The 18,040-nt window shown below is 41.2% G+C and overlaps 3 protein-coding genes across 5 annotated transcripts; 1 reads left to right on the top strand and 2 right to left on the bottom strand.

The window, feature by feature from the left end:
• Positions 1-301: 301 nt before the first annotated feature.
• Positions 302-6,945, top strand: RB195_020556 (uncharacterized protein; the record flags this gene model as incomplete). 3 transcript variants are annotated; one of them, XM_064188912.1, is made up of 13 exons in its annotated part: positions 302-400; positions 1,110-1,176; positions 1,228-1,272; positions 1,343-1,449; positions 1,515-1,601; positions 1,666-1,764; positions 2,963-3,081; positions 3,258-3,300; positions 4,716-4,773; positions 5,412-5,526; positions 5,673-5,702; positions 6,268-6,372; positions 6,783-6,945. In XM_064188912.1, the coding sequence occupies 13 exons, from the start codon at positions 302-304 to the stop codon at positions 6,943-6,945; spliced, it is 1,137 nt and encodes a 378-aa protein (XP_064044792.1). The 3 variants fall into 3 exon arrangements, with proteins under 3 accessions (XP_064044792.1, XP_064044791.1, XP_064044793.1); XM_064188911.1 differs by lacking the exon at positions 5,673-5,702; XM_064188910.1 differs by lacking the exon at positions 6,783-6,945 and having other exon boundaries at positions 1,110-1,272; positions 5,673-5,784; positions 6,268-6,330.
• Positions 6,946-10,644: 3,699 nt separating this feature from the next.
• On the bottom strand, positions 10,645-11,136 carry RB195_020555 (uncharacterized protein; the record flags this gene model as incomplete). Its single annotated transcript, XM_064188909.1, has 1 exon — positions 10,645-11,136. The coding sequence occupies one exon, from the start codon at positions 11,134-11,136 to the stop codon at positions 10,645-10,647; it is 492 nt and encodes a 163-aa protein (XP_064044790.1).
• RB195_020554 (uncharacterized protein) lies at positions 10,645-11,671 on the bottom strand (the record flags this gene model as incomplete). Its single annotated transcript, XM_064188908.1, has 2 exons — positions 10,645-11,335; positions 11,595-11,671. The coding sequence occupies 2 exons, from the start codon at positions 11,669-11,671 to the stop codon at positions 10,645-10,647; spliced, it is 768 nt and encodes a 255-aa protein (XP_064044789.1).
• Between the last annotated feature and the right edge of the window lie 6,369 nt (positions 11,672-18,040).

Here is an 18,040-nt window from a genome sequence, read left to right as displayed (position 1 = left end):
CTCATTTTTCTCATCCTACTCAGATCCTTCGCATTCTAAAATAATATGATTTTCAATCTATGTTAAAAAGGTATGTAGTAAATGGAAAGATGGAATCTGAAGAATTGTAAATGACAAAGTTGTTTCACTTTTCCTATTTTCCTCAGTCGAGTAAAGCTAAATGATCTTTTCTTCATAAATAGTGTCACCTTCGATTTCAGTTGCCTTAAACAAGTGGAGGAAATTTCGTTTCTTTCTAAATATCAAACTGAGACTGACAATCCTTGTTTCAGATTAGATCATTGATCCACAGAACTGTCCAATGACGACGAAACTGCGACAATCACTGTATGCAACATTGGCGGCAGTCGCCTTTATTGCTATATTTACTTTAACTGTTAATCCTGTCGTAAAAATTGTGGTAAGTCTTAAAATCGTATGTTTATGACTTTTTTTTTCAACAAAAACAAAAAGTCGCAACAGGAGGAGTATGAGCATATCTTGACGCTTTCTCTCTCAAAAATAGGGTTTTCAGTATAGCCGCGTCGCAGCCGCAGTGCTGCATCGAAATGCCGGACAAAAAATCTGATGAAGACTATGTAGTCGCGTTCTTTCACGATTAAACTATGGAAGAGTGCTAGGATTTTGGAGCCCATAGACATTCAGTGCTTTGTCTTTAACGCAGTCTTGGATATTTCGTGTTTATGGATATCAAATCACATCACACGTAGTTGCAATATTTAAATGAGCTTAGTATCAGCGCTTATACTAGTAGCACCAACAGTTCTTTTTGTATTACTTTTATAATTAGATGTAAATGTTGTAGTAGAAGTCCGAGTAGACGAAGGTGGCCAGAGAGGAGAAATTGCTTTTTTGAATAGATTTCATTAACTATTCGAAATTTTCCTGCTGTGGAAAATTCCTGTTGTCCTTAGCCCTTCATTGCTAATGATATAATTTAAATTTAAAAAAAAAAACTGGTGCTCAATGTCTAACCACGATTTTTGTTGTGATTCTGTTAAAATTCCCCTCTCTGACAACGATCTTTCTCAAAATTCTGAAGCCTACTGTACCTTAGAACGTTGAAAGAAGTGTTATTTTCTTTTTTTTTTCTTATTTTGCTCATTTAGGAACCAATGAAGAAATCAATGGTCAGTGGTACTGTATTGGAATCTGATTGTCAATGTACCGCAAATGGTGATGTGTACTATTTTTGCTATCGTTTACCAACAAACACAAGTGTTAAAGGTCAACGTTTCAATTGCGAATATACCAAGCATTTAACAAAATTAGGTACGCAAAATTTTATCAAATTATATTCTTTTACTCAACAAAATAAAAAAGTGCTCACAGCTACTTTCAGGTCTTCTCTCGGATAAGAATATCGTGGATCTAGAGACACAACAACTTCCCGATCCAGCATTTGTGACAGCAATGTCAGAAAATCACTATGGAGAAGGGCTCACATTAGTAGGTAGTTTTGCAAGTTTCAACCTTACAGGATCACTCACTATTTCCATAATTACTATCTTTAGATAGCAAATTTTCGAAAAATGTGGCCTCAAAGGAAACTTTATGTTTATGATCTCGGGCTTTCAAAAAAATCATTAGACAGGATTAAGGTAGTTGATGAACTCCTTATGAGACCATTTTAATCACTTTTTTCTGAGAAATTTTTCTTTACAGGCGATGTGTTTGATAGAAGTACGGCAGTTTCCATTTGATGACTATCCACCATACGTGGAAACCTTATCGGAATACAGATGGAAACCCTTGATTATAGCGGTTCGATATTATTATTTATTATTATTATTATTTATCACTATTATTTCTGAAGGGGCGGGTGTAGTGTAGCGGTTAGAGGTTCCGCTTACTGCACAATCGATCGGAGGTTCGAATCCGCCCCCTAGTGCTCACCAAGCCTTTCATCCCTCCGGGGTCGATAAATTGGTACCAGACTTGTCTGGGAGGGTAAAAGCACTGACTTGACACATCGGCTAGCCACTGCAAGTCATTGTATAGGCCAGATACACGTTCGTAAACCTCAAACGATTCTGAATTGAAGTGAACGTGGGGGCGCATCCCAAGCGGATTTATTAACGCTAGAAACTTTATCCTTTAACTTTTATTATTTCTGAGAGCAAACTGCTCATTTCTGGCTAAATTATAACAAGTTTCTTCATTATTTTAGAAATAACCAGATGAAATACTTGGAAGAATTCAACATTTTATTTTAAGAAAGGTGTAAATATGTTTCATATTTCCTTTATTATTTTTTTTCTTAATTATTGACATTGGAGCAGACCAATTAGTTCTGCTCCAATGTCACTTGTATTACCTTTCTGGCTTTTAAAGGCATCACCCCACGAATCTGAGGTGGTACGGATTTCAGGTGGAGTATTTGTATAGGGGATCGTAGATTATGGAGAGGGGGTGATTCCGTCCATTTCTTCCTAATTGCCGTAAAAAACGGCCTGGAAGATGCGGCGCTGCACAGGGCTAGCGCGCTCCAGTCGAACTCCTTGTAGAAAATAGCGTGCCGGAACTCTTGAAGCTGTATCTTCCGTGCCGTTTTTTTTTAACGGTAATTTTACGAGGAAATAGACGGGATCATCTCCCTCTCCATAATCTACTATCCCATATACGAATACTCCACCTGAAATCCGTACCACCTCAGATTCGTGGAGTGATGCTTTTACAATTCAGAATTTATATAGTCGATAGACCTCAAAAGGAAAAGATGATATATTGATCCGTGAGCTGGACATTAAGCTGTTTATTGACATAAGCGACTGAAATTCCGGTAAATCGCCTTCTTTCGAGTCGAAAACGTGTGATTCAACCAAAAAAAAAACAACTCCACAACTAAAAAAAAAAAACTAAACTAAACCAAATTTTAAGCCTATTGATCGATCAACAAATCAATTGGCATGAAAAATTGCTTTGTGCATGACACTTAACAAAGGTACAACCTCAATTCTAGCAAACATTAAATGAATTCGGAGCAATTTGGTACATGGACAGTTCAGTGCGATGGAAGAAAGACAAACTTAATGTGGTATACAATGAAGTTACGTGTCGAAAAGATGGCACATGGAAATTGTGAGTTGAAAAAGAAAATCTATTTGCCTTCAATCATAAGAACCGCTTATAAGAGCCGAACGCCGACTAATCCATTTTTCTCAAAAAAGCAAAATCGAAAATATGTGTTTATTTGCTAATCACTGCATTGTTATTGGATAAAAGTTAAACACTATCGCCATTCGTTCATGTTTCAGGGGTCTCAATCTATTTAACAATGCTACCACGGAATGCCGAAAGGTAAAGTTACAATTTTTTTCTTTTAGTATAGTTAAAGTAGTCACATAATGTATTAATACGTCGGGCAAAATATCTAATTGACGAATGAATAGTTATCCGAGAAAAAAAATCTCGAGATATTACGTATTGAGGTAATTGGCGACTGACCTCTCAAAGTACACCATGCCTTTCTTCTAATAGGATAAATTACAATACGTTTAACTTAGTTATAAAGTGTGCTGCACTGTTATATTTAGTAATCAATTAATTTTATTAAGAGGGAAATATGCAAAGTAATTACCTAACAATTTTTTTGTTCTTGTCTTAACTCTGAGCGGATGAAAAATGAAGATATCCGTGTTTTTACGGAGAGTTTGATTAAAAAACAGTGATATTGGTCTGGTATGCAAACCTTAAGAAGAAAATAGTTAACGTAACATAGTACTGTACTAACAACTCGTTCTGGAAGTGAATAAAAATGTTCGGGAATATGTTCTTAGAAGTTTCCGAGTCGCGCGTAGAAAGCTGGAAGTCGCTTGGCTTGGGATCGACGTGACTACAGCGCGACTGTAGGCTATAGCGACCTACCAAAAAAACGGCTTATGAGCCTTGGGACCAGCATTGGAAGGAAATCACCCCACGAATCTGAAGTGGTGCAGATTTCAGGTGGAGTATTCTTATAAGGGATAATAGATTACGGAGAGGTGGGTGATTCCGTCCATTTCTTCCTTATTGCCGTAAAAAACGGCCCGGAAAGCTCGGCGCCGCACAAGGCTGGCGCGCTCCAGTCGAACTCCTTGTGGAAAATAGTGCGCCAGAACGCCCGAAGCCATATCTTCCGGGCGGTTTTTTACGGTAATTAGGAAGAAATGGACGGAATCACCCCCACTCCATAACCTACTACCCCGTATACGAATACTCAACGTGAAGTCCGTACCACCTCAGATTCGTGGAGTGATGCCTTTCAAGACAATGTCCCGCCTTTTGTAATATTCAGTGGGTCATCATAAGACGTGGTGATATCTTCAATTTAATTATTGTCTTTGGATAGAAATGTCATTTTTGTTCTTCTCATTGCGTATTTCTTAATTTCATCCTTACGTTTTGGACACTAGTGTATTTAAAACATCAGTATGGATTATTTGCACTTCATATCAGCACTTCTTCGTATTCCTATGACATATCCTGCAATTTTAACACATTTAGACAATCCAGGTGTAAATTTGATTCCTTACTTCCGAATTTTGATGGATATTTCATTACTACATCTGTTGTATTTTCATTATTTCAACTTCATTCACTATTTATTCAATTCTTCTCTTTCCTTACAACTATATTTCTTATACATAGTTTGCATCCAATTTTCCCAATGCTCCATTAATCATGGTACCAATAATTCTTCAAATTAGCTCTAACTAATTCATAATTTTCTTCAGTCAGCCTATCTTCTTCACTCATCATCCGGACATGGCGTCTTTCCAACCACTAATCCTGGTATGTCTTGTAGATTACAATAATATCGGCATGCATTTAAAATGTAAGAATTATTCACTAATTAGCCATTAATTTTCCAACAACAATACTCTTAGAAAATTAATAGCTAAGCAGTGAGACTATGAAAATTCTTAGGTGATTAAAAGTGGTGCATTAAACACGCTTTCCAAGGGATTAACGAAAATTTTAAAATCTAAATTACAGAATATGAGAACGTACCGGTGAGTTTCAGGAAAATTTCTCTTAAAAAAGTCTTCAAATTCATAAACATCCCCGGTAGTTGTAATATTTAATATTTCTGAACTGACGTGATGGTAATACATGGGTGTAGCATGTGGTCCCAAACAAGAAATAATCATTTAATGTAAATGTAGACGGTAACATTTTTTTGAATAACAAAATTTTGCTTCTCATCAAAAAGTTTCTAAAGACTTCTCTCAGCTGGTTTCCTCAAACAAATCGTTGAATAGGAACAAAAAAAAACCTCAGGAGAAATAAATGCATTATAAACTTTTCAAATTACCCGAACAAGTCCACAAATTTGCTTTGTTCGCTTTTCCTCTCAAGAAATTTTATTTTGAATACTGCACTTCTAGTTGCATGTTTTTCTTGGTTATTTACTGTTAACTTCTTTTCAGGTGTCTACATTTACATTCCCACGGAACTCGAGAAACTAAAAAGTAGAAACGAAAATCATGACGCTGGTTTTGCCTTCGCTGTCAAAACTATAGACACTGTTCAAATTTTGAAATGGTGAGCACGTTTATAGTGCACTACTAGTAGTTTCAACGTGATTTCCTAAATCCTCAAAGGTTATGCAGATATTCCAGCTTCAGCAGAGCGGATACTACAACTTGTTTTCAATTTCTTGCAACCGAAAATGTTTCCATGCGTTCCAGGTCAAATGCGAAGAAAATACAAAAAGAACTGTTCATTTTGTACTACTGCACAAATTTTCAAATATTTGCGCGTTCAAAAGACAATTGTACTGGGAAATGCATAGTCAGAAACGTAGGTTTCATGCTTTTTGGAATATCTGATTAGATATAGTTACAAAGATGACCAAAACTACGTTGATATCTTCATACTAGAATTTTCAACCGTTATATAACGTAACTTTGTGTGACATGCCCCTAAAATTACTAGGTTTCTGTAGTCGAATCGGAATGACTTGAAGCACGTTGCAGTTGAGTAGGCGCCTGAGCTCGAGGCGACGCGATGGAGCGTAGCGGTTGCGTTTGAGAGTGGACCCTCACTGGCACCATTCATAGCACCATAGTGCGAGTGAAGCTAGCGATGGTCCCACCCTGATAGCTCAACCGCGCCGCTTCAAGCGCAGCAACTTACGGAACTGCGCCGAGCTTCAGGTCGTTTTGATCCGACTGCATCGGAAACAGAAAATTACTCAATAATAGTGTCAAAATTACGTACTTGTTGAAGTGTCATGCTATTATTCATGCTTTCGCTCGATTTCAGAAAAAAGAAGTGATTTAGGTATGTTCTATGTGCATTGGAAAAGAATTGTATGGGACCTCCTCATGCACAGCTGACCTGTAGTTTCGGAAAAAATCGTTTCACAGAATATGCAAAATGCCACAGGTAAGTCTAAACAGAAACAACTCCAACCTTCTAATCATTCTCAAAGGCATCACTCCACGAATCTGAGCTGGTACGGATTTCAGGTGGAGTATTCATATACGGGATCGTAGATTATAGAGAGAAGGGTGATTTCGTCCATTTCTTCCTAATTGCAGTAAAAAACGGCCCGGAAGATGCAGTGCGTGCGCAAGGCTGGCGCGCTCCAGTCGAACTCGTTGTAGAAAATAGCGCGCCGGACCGTTCGAAGCCGCATCTTTTTGGCCGTTTTTTACGGCAATTAGAAAGAAATGGACAGAATCACCCCCTCTACCATGCAGTAATAATAATCTACCATGCAGCGCATACGAATACTCCTGAAATCCGTGCCACCTCAGGTTCGTGGGGTGATGCCTTTAATCCTCGATATTTAGATACGATCAATCAGTGATCAACCTTCTTTTGTCCAACGCAAACGGCTATAATTCAAGTAATTATGTGAGCAGCTTGGGAGGTGATGGTGCGGGTATTGAGAGAGATTCGAATAACTCACTGACTGACAAGGACTTTTTATGCAATGGAACGAAGCAGTCATGACATTCAGTTAGTGACAATTTCGAGACAACTGACCCATCTTTATAAACACATAATAACGTGCTTAGGTATATTTTCTCTTTTTTTTTGTAGATGTAGAAAACTATTTCAAGTCAGGTCATCTTATTATCTGGTAAGGTTCTAAGTTATTATGTCATAAACGTTCATCAAATAAATAGAAGTAGTACTTTTTTATCGTTCTTCTTTTTTATAGAGAAAACAAAGTAGGAACAAGTTCGTTAAATTATTGTTGTTGTGTTTCATCGTTAAACATTACTGCATGAAAAATAAAAGATTATTGGGAACTGTTATGCTGAAGAAAATTTTTCTTGGATGCCAGTTTTGAAAGACGGTATCAGTTCGCCGGCTCGTAGTGAACATGTCTATCAGTACGTCGACGATCGCACCTGGTTCCGTGATTTGAAGATTGGAAAAACTCCGTTAAATCCAGGAAGTCCAAAAGCAGATTTGAACGGATGTTGGAGTATTATGTACATTGTTATCACATCCAGGTGCATTGTGTACAGTTAGTACCTAGTAATTTGTTCTTGTAGTATACCTTATTGCCATAGCTATTTGCTGTGATGTTATCCCTTATTACCCACTTATTTGTTGTCATGTTATCACCTAGTTATTTGTTACTATGTTATCCCTCATTACCTAGTTATTTGTTAGTGCATCATAATCGATCGATAGTAAGGTCAATTGGTGACTCAGGGTTCGCGCACAAATGGGCGGGGTTTCCCAGGCCAAGGCGTATATAAGGGCGCGTCTGCGCATACAAAAAGGCAGTTGATCGGATAACCGAGCAAGGGAGAGGTGATCCTCTGAATTCTGGTAGCGAGCCAAAATAAGGCGGATAGCCTAGAACCGGCGAAGGAAACCGAGAGGTCCTGAGTGGCGGAATTCGATTAATCATCGAATAGCTGTTGTTGCGGTGGAGGTCACGCGCAACATTTCGCAATAGCCAGGAGTAGGCGGATTAGGACCGGCTAGTGGCATCACAGCCGCACTTACCCTGCGTCACCAATCGGCACGAGCCTAGTATTCTCATTATCATTGATACTCATCAATCTCAGTGTATTGCCGTCACCTCATTAATCTCAGGAAGTCGCCATAAGATATCGAACGAGTTGTTCTCCCTCACTTGCCATTTATTGTCATCACTTAATTCAGATAAAGAATATATTGTTCGATTGTGTGGTTACTGAGAGCAACGGTCTATACCGTGAATATTTTCCATCGTTTATCTTATTTGTGTAATCGTGGGGATAAACAAACCGCGGACCACTTTCAGGCTGCAGTAAGCGCCCACCTATATTCGTGAGATACGACGTGCTGTAATTAAGGTGAGATTTGTGTTCTGGAATTCCAGTGCACTACCCGGTCAAGCGGTAATTACATTTACATTTACTTTTACACGGAACGATTTTTTATTTTGCTTCAGGTATGATTCTTTTGTTGCCTTAAAGGCATCACTCCACGAATCTGAGGTCGTACGGATTTCAGCTGGAGTATTCTTATAAGGGATAGCAGGTAATGGAGAGGAGGGTGATTCCATCCATTTCTTCCCAATTGCCGTAAAAAACGGCCCGGAAGATACGGCTTCGAGCGTTCCGGGGCACTATTTTCCACAAGGAGTTCGACTGGAGCGCGCCAGCCTTGTGCAGCGCCGCGTCTTCCGAGCCGTTTTTTACAGCAATTAGGAAGAAATGGATGGAATCACTCCATTACCTACTATCCCTTGTAAGAATACTCCACCCGAAATCTGCCTCAGATTCGTGGGGTGATACCTTTAAATTGCTTTATAGGTCATTTTGTTGGGCTTTCAGCAACTACTCCATAAGAAGTGACATTCGAGGAAGACAAAGAAGTCTCGTTCATAGTTAGGTCACCGTTCTGGTGTACAAGCAAAGAACTACCCAAAATTGATTGAGCATTCCAAAACCACAAAACAAAACTTCAAAAAAAAAAAAGCGTGGAAACCTTGAACGTCATTACTGATCTCTTTATGTATGTATATGATACGTATATGTGTATGACAATCATATCAAAGGCAGTAAAATACCAATGAAAGAATAAAAACAACTGCCACTAGTTCAATATGCTTGCATCCTACAAGAAAACGGTAGTAATACCAATAATCGATGAATTTGTACGCCGTTCTTTCATTAAACACGTATACGGGGAGTATAGAAGGATGAAAACGGACCGTACACGATTGAAAGTTCGACTTTATTGGCTTACGTTTCGGCAAAATCGCCCCTGAAATGGCCTATTCAATTCACAATTAAAACCACCAAAACAACTAAACAGATAAACTACGCCTGTTACCTTGCTTATAGGGCGAATCCTAAATCCTGATGAATCTTTTTTAGTTTTAGAATAGAAGAAGAATAGAAAGAAGAATCATGACTGTAGTAACGCACTTAGTCCATGTGTATGTGTGTATGTGTGTATGTGTGTATGTGTGTGATGTGTGTGTCTCTCTTCCTCTCTCTCTCGCGAAATTCCAAAGAGGAGGGTAACGTATCCCACGGCATCGGATTGATGCGCCCAAGTCGAAATGCGGTAAAATGAGGTGAGAAGGATCCTACAGAGTCGAGTTGGCACCCAGACCAGATAGCTATACAATAGGGTGAAACGGGTCCCCAGGCGTCGAGTTTGTGCGCCAGCATTGTAAAACGGTAAAATGTCGCGACACGGGTCCAACGGCGTGGAATTGGTGTACCGTAGTGTCGCCATGTCTTGAAGTTTTGAGTTCCCACTAATTCCATCTCGCGGCTTACGACAGAATACGATTATGCCAGACTTCATGATTGACACCAACCTCAACATCGGGTTACTGAACTGAGTGTAAGGTCCATTAAAACGATAACACGAACGTGTGCGAAAGAACGAAATCTACCGTATGCGAGGAATTGTAAGTTCGTATAATAGCGACACAAGAATGATACTAGAAACATAGAGACTTGGGCACGAGGCCGATCGGCTGCAAAAGCATCTCACCCTTTCCCAGCTCGTGCTCATGTGTACGTGCGAACTTAAATCTGACAGCATTATGGCGGTCAGTCGAACGAGGTGCACATCTCATAACCTGATTAACGATTTAAGGACAGCTGTTCAAGCTGCGTAGTACTGTTCATTTCGATACAAGCAGATCAAGACAACGACTCAGGCTGTCCGCGGACTCGCTGCTGTTGAATCCTTCCGCACCAGGCGATTTTCTTCCCTTCTAGATAACTTTCTTGGGCGCCCGGTAGTGATTTTTTCCTCGTAGACTTCCGTGCTCTTCAGATAGTGGTTGATGCAGTCTCAGTTGTGAGGTCGCCCTACTTGAGCCGCGATCTTCCTGTTTGAAAGATCAGCCGCGTAAAGGGCAATGACCTGGGTTTGTTGTAAGCAGAAAGATTGGTAGACTCAACTATTGAAGCAGAAAATGAAAATTACTATTTACGCTGTGTTACTTATTTACGCCCAACTTTGCGTTGGAAAACCATTGGACCACCTTTGGAAAAACTCGGGTGGATCTAAGATTTCGCATGGACCTATAGAATGCTCAAAGAATGCTGCGAGGCTTGATTTACGAGAATTCTCTAAGAATAAGAAATAAGCACTGGTAGACTGCTTATCTACTGTCCTGACTTGTTTGTCTAAACTCGGCGCAACATTACTCTCTGAATCAGATTTTTCTTCTTCTTTCTAGTGTTTGTCCCTCGTTGTTGCAGGGTCCGCCTTTCTGCTTCTTGTCTTCCATTTGGTTCGATTCATCGCATGAGCCGTACACAAACGCGCATCTATCATAACCAGCTTCACACGGTCCAACCAGCGAATCTTTGGCCTCCCGCGCGGCCTCACTCCTGAAACGTCGAGCTTCAGAGCGGTTTTGGCAACAGAATCTTCCTCTCGCCGCAAGACGTGACCAGACCTCAATCGCGCCTCCTTCATCTTTTCAGTTATCGGCACGACGCCGAAGATGGAGCGTACAGTGTCATTGGGTACTTTGTCTTTTAGGCTTACATCTATAGACCACCACAACATCCGCATATCCATGGCGTGCAACACTCCTTCCAAGGCTTTCGTCGTCGGCCAGCACTGGCATCCGTAAAGGGGAGAAGGACGCACAACCCTCTTGAAGATCTTCGACTTCAGTCGAACACGGACTCTCTCGTCGCACAGTACGCCTTTTGCCATTTTGCATTTCATCCATGCCGCATTAACACTGCTCGACCTTCTTGACCAATGTCGCCTGTGGAAGTCACTTTGGATCCAAGGCACAAATTTTATTAGAAGAGTACATTTACATGGATATCTGTGGATACGCGAGGGTTTGTTCTCCTTTGATTTGTAGCCACGCGGTATATTCGGTCCAAACCGACGTTCCACAAGATGCCTCAAACTTGGGTAATTAAGCCTTTATATCTTCAATAAAAACACAATAACATAAAGATCAGCGGAATCTCGCGATAACGATAAATACAAAATATGAAACAACATGACACTCACAAACTCCATATACCTATTAAAATTACTACCGAATAATAATTATAATCATACGTATAAAACATTCTAAGTACACAACGTTCATTTACTCCTAGGTTCTCAACACCGTACAAAGAGGGCACTTAACCCAAGCACGTCCCCTCACCTACCGCTCCCCAGCCCATCCTCTCCATCGCTCGAGTGCAACTGATGCTATTTCCCGCCGTTCCATCACGTCTCGTCCCATCGAAACTCGAGAAGCATGATGGTGTGGCGTTTGGGGAGGCACAGACGGCGCGCACAGTTTCGGGTCGTGTCTTTGATTATTTATTTTCCTAAGGACGGCTTGCCGTCAATATGTATGTGAATTTATAATAATAGGATTGGTATGACTGACCGCCCGTTCGACTTCTTCAAACTTGGTGAAGATTTTCTTGGCTAGGAAAGCCTTGGAGGGCCGGAATAAGTGGTAGTCTGAGGGAGCAAGGGAGAATAGGGTGGATGGGGCACTGTTTCCCAGCTTAACTCCTCCAGGTTTTCATGGGTCTCCTCAGCTACTTGGGGCCTTTCGTGGGTTCAGTGACGATGCACTTGAATAGTGCCGCGTGGGCCGTCTGATGGGCGACTTTGGTGCCAAGCCCCTGGGCTGACGTAACCTAAAGCTTGGGTAATTAAACCTTTGTGGTTGTTTACATAAACATAAGTAACATATAACGATAGCGAGGAGGACGAAAACAAAACAAACACAAAGGAATGAAGTTTTAAATAGTTTGAAAAGATTAATGTCCACATGGATGTTCACAAGAATGAATTAAATTCACCATTCAAATTCCCCTCAGAGACAAGGAAAAAGCAAGAATTCGTCAGTTGTTACTACCAGATCTCAGTTAGCAGATGATTATGATAGTCGCAAATTCACTCAACAAGATGTCAATGGCTCCACGTATCAACGAGAACAAGCATAACCAACCACAGAAACAGAAATGAAGGAATGATGAGAATTGGCCTAAAATAGTTTCTTGACGCTTATGTTTCCTGCAATTGCGATCTTTGCGCCCTCTCCGACGTTAATGGTGATAACGTTGCTTTTGTGCGGAAAGGCTGCCGTTGGCGGTTCAGTGTACTGCGACAATTCTCTGTGTTCCTTTGGGCTACACATGACACCAGTTGATAAAAAGGAACAACATAAAAAGGAATACAGAAGGCTTAAGAAGACAAGTGGGCCTATCTTCGTTTTTCTTCTGAGAATCTAAATAAGAGTGGTTCCTGAGGAGAAAAGTTAAAGTAGTGTCCGGGGGTCTTTGGATACCATTGGGTTGCGAGCTCTGCGATAAAAACTCGCGGACATTCCGCGATACTCCCCCTCCAGCGTCCTAGATCCTTTGCTCTGCGTCGAATCGTTCCAGTCTTCGTCGGCGTCGCTTGACTTTGTTCATGACCTCCTCTAGACCAAGGTTTAGTTCTTCCATCCGGTACCGAACATCTCTTGTCTGATCGGGCATCGGACATACTGCAGCGTGGTGAGAATACTTGTGGCAGTAAAAACATGACGCGTTTCTTCTTGGGCAATCTACACCCCTCTGCAGTTCTCTCTGAGGCACTTCAGATATCTTCCGCGTTCAATTAGATATTGTCTCCTTGTCTCCTCAGCAAAACCATGTGCGGAAAGGCTGTCGTTGGTGATTGCTCGTCAGGAAGCCGCGTTAAGCAATTGCAGTATCGAGTTAAAAGCCCTTTGTGTGAGCGTAGTGTAGCCGGGCGTGACATCTTTTCCCCTATGTCTACGATTAGTTATGGGACGTGTTGGTATTCGTTAAGTTGTCTGTGTCTGCGTATCTCGTAGTATCGTATTGAAGGGGCAGAATAATCAGCGTTTGCAAACAAATAATCCAGTAGAATTGCGTAAAATAAAATTGCAATCGGAAATCCGTGATACAAGAGGTCCAATGTACTCAAGATTATCAGTATACTGCGAAATTATCAAAAATCTTGAGCACTAATTGATCCAACGTAGTGGGCCGATGCACCATGTGCGGAAAGGCTGTCGTTGGTGGTTCATTGTACTGCGACAATTCTCTGTGTTCCTTCGGGCTACACACGACACCAGTTGATAAAACGTTTTATGTGCAACACCTAAAACTTGGGTAATTAAACCAAAAGTAATGATAAACAAAAGAATGAACAGAGTGAAGAAATACTAAGTAAGGAAAAAGGAACAACATAAAAAGGAATACAAAAGGCTTACAAAGGACAAGTGGGCCTATCTTCGTTTTTCTTCTGAGAATCTAAATAAGAGTGGTTCCTGAGGAGAAAAGTTAAAGGGCGTAGTGTCCGGGGGTCTTTGGATACCATTGGGCTGCGGGCTCTGCGATAAAAACTCGCGGACGTTCCGCGATAGCTTTCGCTAAAGGGCTTAGCGCTATCATGGAGGAGGTGCATCGAAACTTTTCTCGGCCGTCTTTCTCGAACGGGCGATGCGAGCTTCTGGAGCTGAGTAGTAGATATGACGGTGTGGCTTTGTGAGAGCAGCTCATAAAAGAGCATTCTCATCAAATCCCAGAAGCAACAAAGAAGACACTTCTTGGGGTGGAGGCCCAATTTGGCCCCCAACTCTCATCTCCAGTAATAAGATCTTCGAGAAACTTCTTTCGAAGCGGACGAAGAAGGAGAGATTGATAGATGGATACCCGAGTAAACCGAATGTTATCTGTCAAGGTGTGAGGGATCATTGAACCAGCACTTTTTTGTAGCCGAGGGTCTAGAGGAGGCGACTGACTGTTGAATGGCTACACCCGAGTCTCGTCGCAAGACTGCGGGTGTTGATCTCCGGACCCTCCTTGACATCGCTGAGAATGGCGGAGTTTTCGACAGTGTGGGTGTTGCGACTTGGGGCTCTCTCCAGTACTAGTACTGTCTCTGTTTTGTCTTGGACCACCTGTCTTTCATGAATCTTCTCCTGCCCCAGTATTGCAACATTGCGTGTTTGTTGTCGTCTCTATTACGGCACTTTACGATATCGTATAATAGATGGGAAATCATACAAATACTGCTTAGGGAAGGGGATATGTATAATGTGGATCATGCCATCTAGTAGCAACCGCGTGCCACTAAGGCGTACGTGACTGCGTGGCTCTTCCTGCTACGTTTTGACTCACCTGTTCTTTCCCAAGATACTACACCTTCACAGCACGTGCTATGCACGTGCGCACTACATCCATCAATTCGCAATACACAACGTGACACCATTGCGTGCACACGAAGCGAACACAAAGGCGATGTTAATACCGAGACACCGAGCCAACTGTTTTGCGAAATCATTTCGCAAATAACAGAAACAACAGAAGTTGGTGAAAACGGCTCGTTTATTTTGCCTGGACTCGAGTCGGCGGAGCTTCGCGGGAGAAGGCAGCCAATGCGCCAGCTCGCTGGAAAGAGAGCGCGCTTTTGGCTACCGGGCGCGGTTGGGGGGCGGTCGTTAGGTACCCGCAGCCGATTATCTGCAGCCGAATAAGTGCCCGCAGGAGAGGCTGTTGGTAGAAAATCTGTCGGTAGAAAAGGTGTAAACGAAATAAATCAGAGTGGCTAGTCGTGTTAATTAAGAGTTGACAGAACACAAAATTGTTTTTATTGCTTTTTCAGGTGTCATCAATTTTCAGTCTTGTGGTCGAGGTTGGTATGCGACTAAGAAAATATGAAAAACATATTTATTTATTTATTAACATGTATTTAAATATACATCTATATTTATACACCTGCTTACTGGATCCCTCTGAATCTTCTCCACAAGTTGCCGGGAAAGCGCATCCTAACAAAGTCAGTAAAGCAAAGATTAGCAGGAAACGATTTCAAAAAACTCACTATGTGGAAGAGTAGAAGTAGAATTACTCAAAATCAGTTAAGCAGAACATTCGCAGGCGATGGCATTTCCCCTCGAACTACTAAAGGCAGCGATGAACCTGCTTCCTCTCTCTCTCTCGCATTTCTATGCTGAGCGTCCGCAGGAGCCTCTTTATCCAAGGAACATCAAATTCTCTGTTTAGCAGCCTGCTCTGGTCACTTTGATTTCCCATAACGAAATAAAGTGAATTTGGCTGCAATGTAGACTGCAATAGCTGCAACGTTTCATTTGAACTTCAGATCAAATGTCAATCAAAGAATAGCGAAAACCAGTGCAGAACAATAAAACTATAATAATAGAACGAAAAACGCTGACAACTAAACAGAATAACGAAAAAAAAAACACTTAAAAACAGTGTTAGAACAATGAACGGCCTTCTGAGCCGTATTCATTGATTTTCGACCGCTCGCACGTGTGCGACTTGCGCGGGAGGCTTCTCCCCGTGGACCACTGCTAACGGATTGTGAAATTGAAACGTGTGCAACAGTAAAGAACTTCCTCCATTGCTCAGAAGGGATAGATTCGGAAAAACCTGTAAATGGATGGAATACAATATCCTACAAACTTTTCCAAGCGAGGATAGAGCAGAAGCAGATAGAATATCACAATAAGAATGAAAGAGAATTAAGGTGTTGGAATTTGAACGAAGTTTTAGGGATGATACTGAATCATGCAGTTATGATAGAACAGTTGAGTAAACAGTATTTCTGGGAGCCCGTTTGTTATGTTTCTATTTTTTACGCTGAAATTAAGTATAGCACTCGCAATACTAAAGTAGATTTAAAGAATGAATACTACATATTATGCTATCGGCTAGTAGAAAGCAGATTTGTGTCTTCTAATAAATATAAATTCCCTAACTTCTAATAAATATAAATTCACGGTATCGCTGCTACCTCTGAGTGTTTACATACTAAAATAAGAAACTCAAGACTACCACAAAAGTGAGAAAATTTATTTTGATGTATGCACTAATGCATCTAAGGAGTTAGCCTTAAACAAGGCCATTGGATACACCTTACGGAAGAGAATGGAATACCTTAAATTTAAACACCACTAGTTTGGATTCTATAATAGAACAATACCAGCGTATTCTGATAGTCTCCAATCAGACTTCTTCGAACATAGTTAGGTTCATTGCCGTTCTCGCTCGAAACCGATAGCTAGAAAGAGTAGTGTAGTCAAACAGTGTTCATCTAGAAACAGTATCCAAGCACTCGCTTTTGGCTTCGCTATTGTTTCAATTTCAGTGATAGGAAAGAGGAGAAACGAAATCGCACTCTTCACTTTTCCATGCCGTTTTTTTTCCATTACGAAACAACACCACGAGAGTCAAAGCGGTACTATTCCAATTTGATTCTAACATGATCAGATTTCTGGAAATACTTTCACTGTTTCCTTGTCTATGTGTAACGCTTCCACCCATATATACCTCTTTGCCAGTTTTTCAGAATAACCTCAGTGTCGGAACAAGTGATCTTCTAAATGAATAAAAGAATAGTCACACTCTCGCTCAGACAAGGAACAGAAATAGAGTTGAGCTTTAGGTTTCAGTGTTTGAAAAGGTATTAATTACCATGGATAATTTCGCTCATTCGTTTATTTCCTTTGAAAACGGCTTGGCTTAATTTTAAATATGGAGAGAGGTTGAGACTCCCTTTCTGTTTCCGAAATTGGTTGAATATTGGCAGAAGACTGCTCTTTCAAAAAAAAAAAGTCTTGAAAGTCAAAAAATCAAAAAAAAATATCTACTGAGGATTTCTTCAACTCTTCGCAAAGTCTGAGAATGCTACATAAGTGTTGTTACCGAACACCTTGGCTTTCCTACGCACTTTTTTCACTTTCTGGTTCCAATATTGGAGTGAAATAACTTAGAATGTGCTGTAAAAAAAGCGTTTTCTCCATGAGAAAGTCCACTATTTTTTTCGTGCAAATTGTGGTCCTTTGCACTTCAATGTTCTTATCATGTATCAGTTTGTCGTGATTGAAGTTCCAGTTATAATGCAATACACATTCATCCGCCTTGGCATAATCTCGCTGCGCAAAGTTTGTTAACAATTCTGGCTGTTGCTTAAATTGGACTATCGACAATGTAGGAAGTACTTGGCCATTATACTTGTTCGAATTTTATGGCTTATTAGCGTTGGTCCAAGGAGTGCCTCCCACAGAGAGTAACTTTAGGCACGAAAACGGTTGCGCTCGAAGCGGCGCGGTGGAGATAGCGGGTGAAATCGAGATGGGACCATCGAGAACTGCAGCAGTGAACGGTGGCAGCACGGGTCATCACTCGATCTTAAAAAAAAAGGTGGTCAGATTTCAGTAGATTCGTAATGGGAGACTACGGAGAGGGGGGTGGTTCAGTCCATTTCTTCCTGATTGCCGTAAAAAACGGCCCGGAAGATACGGCTTCATTCGTTTTGGCGCACCGTTTTGTACAAGAGGTTCGATTGGAGCGCGCCAGTCTTGTGCGGCGCCGCATCTTCCAGGCCGTTTTTTGCGGCAATCAGGAAGAAATGGACTGAACCACCCCCCTCTCCGTAGTCTCCCGTCCCGTATACGAATACTCCACCTGAAATCTGCACCACCTCAGATTCGTGGGGTGATGCCTTTAACCGCTACGCTCCGCCGCAGCGCTCCGAGTCCAACCGCCTACGCAATTGCACCGTGCTTCGTGTCGTTTTGACTTTACTACACCTCATAGCAACGAACACTTTTCCT

The sequence above is a fragment of the Necator americanus genome, chromosome II, assembly GCF_031761385.1.
Source record: "Necator americanus strain Aroian chromosome II, whole genome shotgun sequence".
Lineage (NCBI taxonomy): Eukaryota > Metazoa > Nematoda > Chromadorea > Rhabditida > Ancylostomatidae > Necator > Necator americanus.
This window is presented reverse-complemented; position numbering and strand designations above follow the sequence as displayed.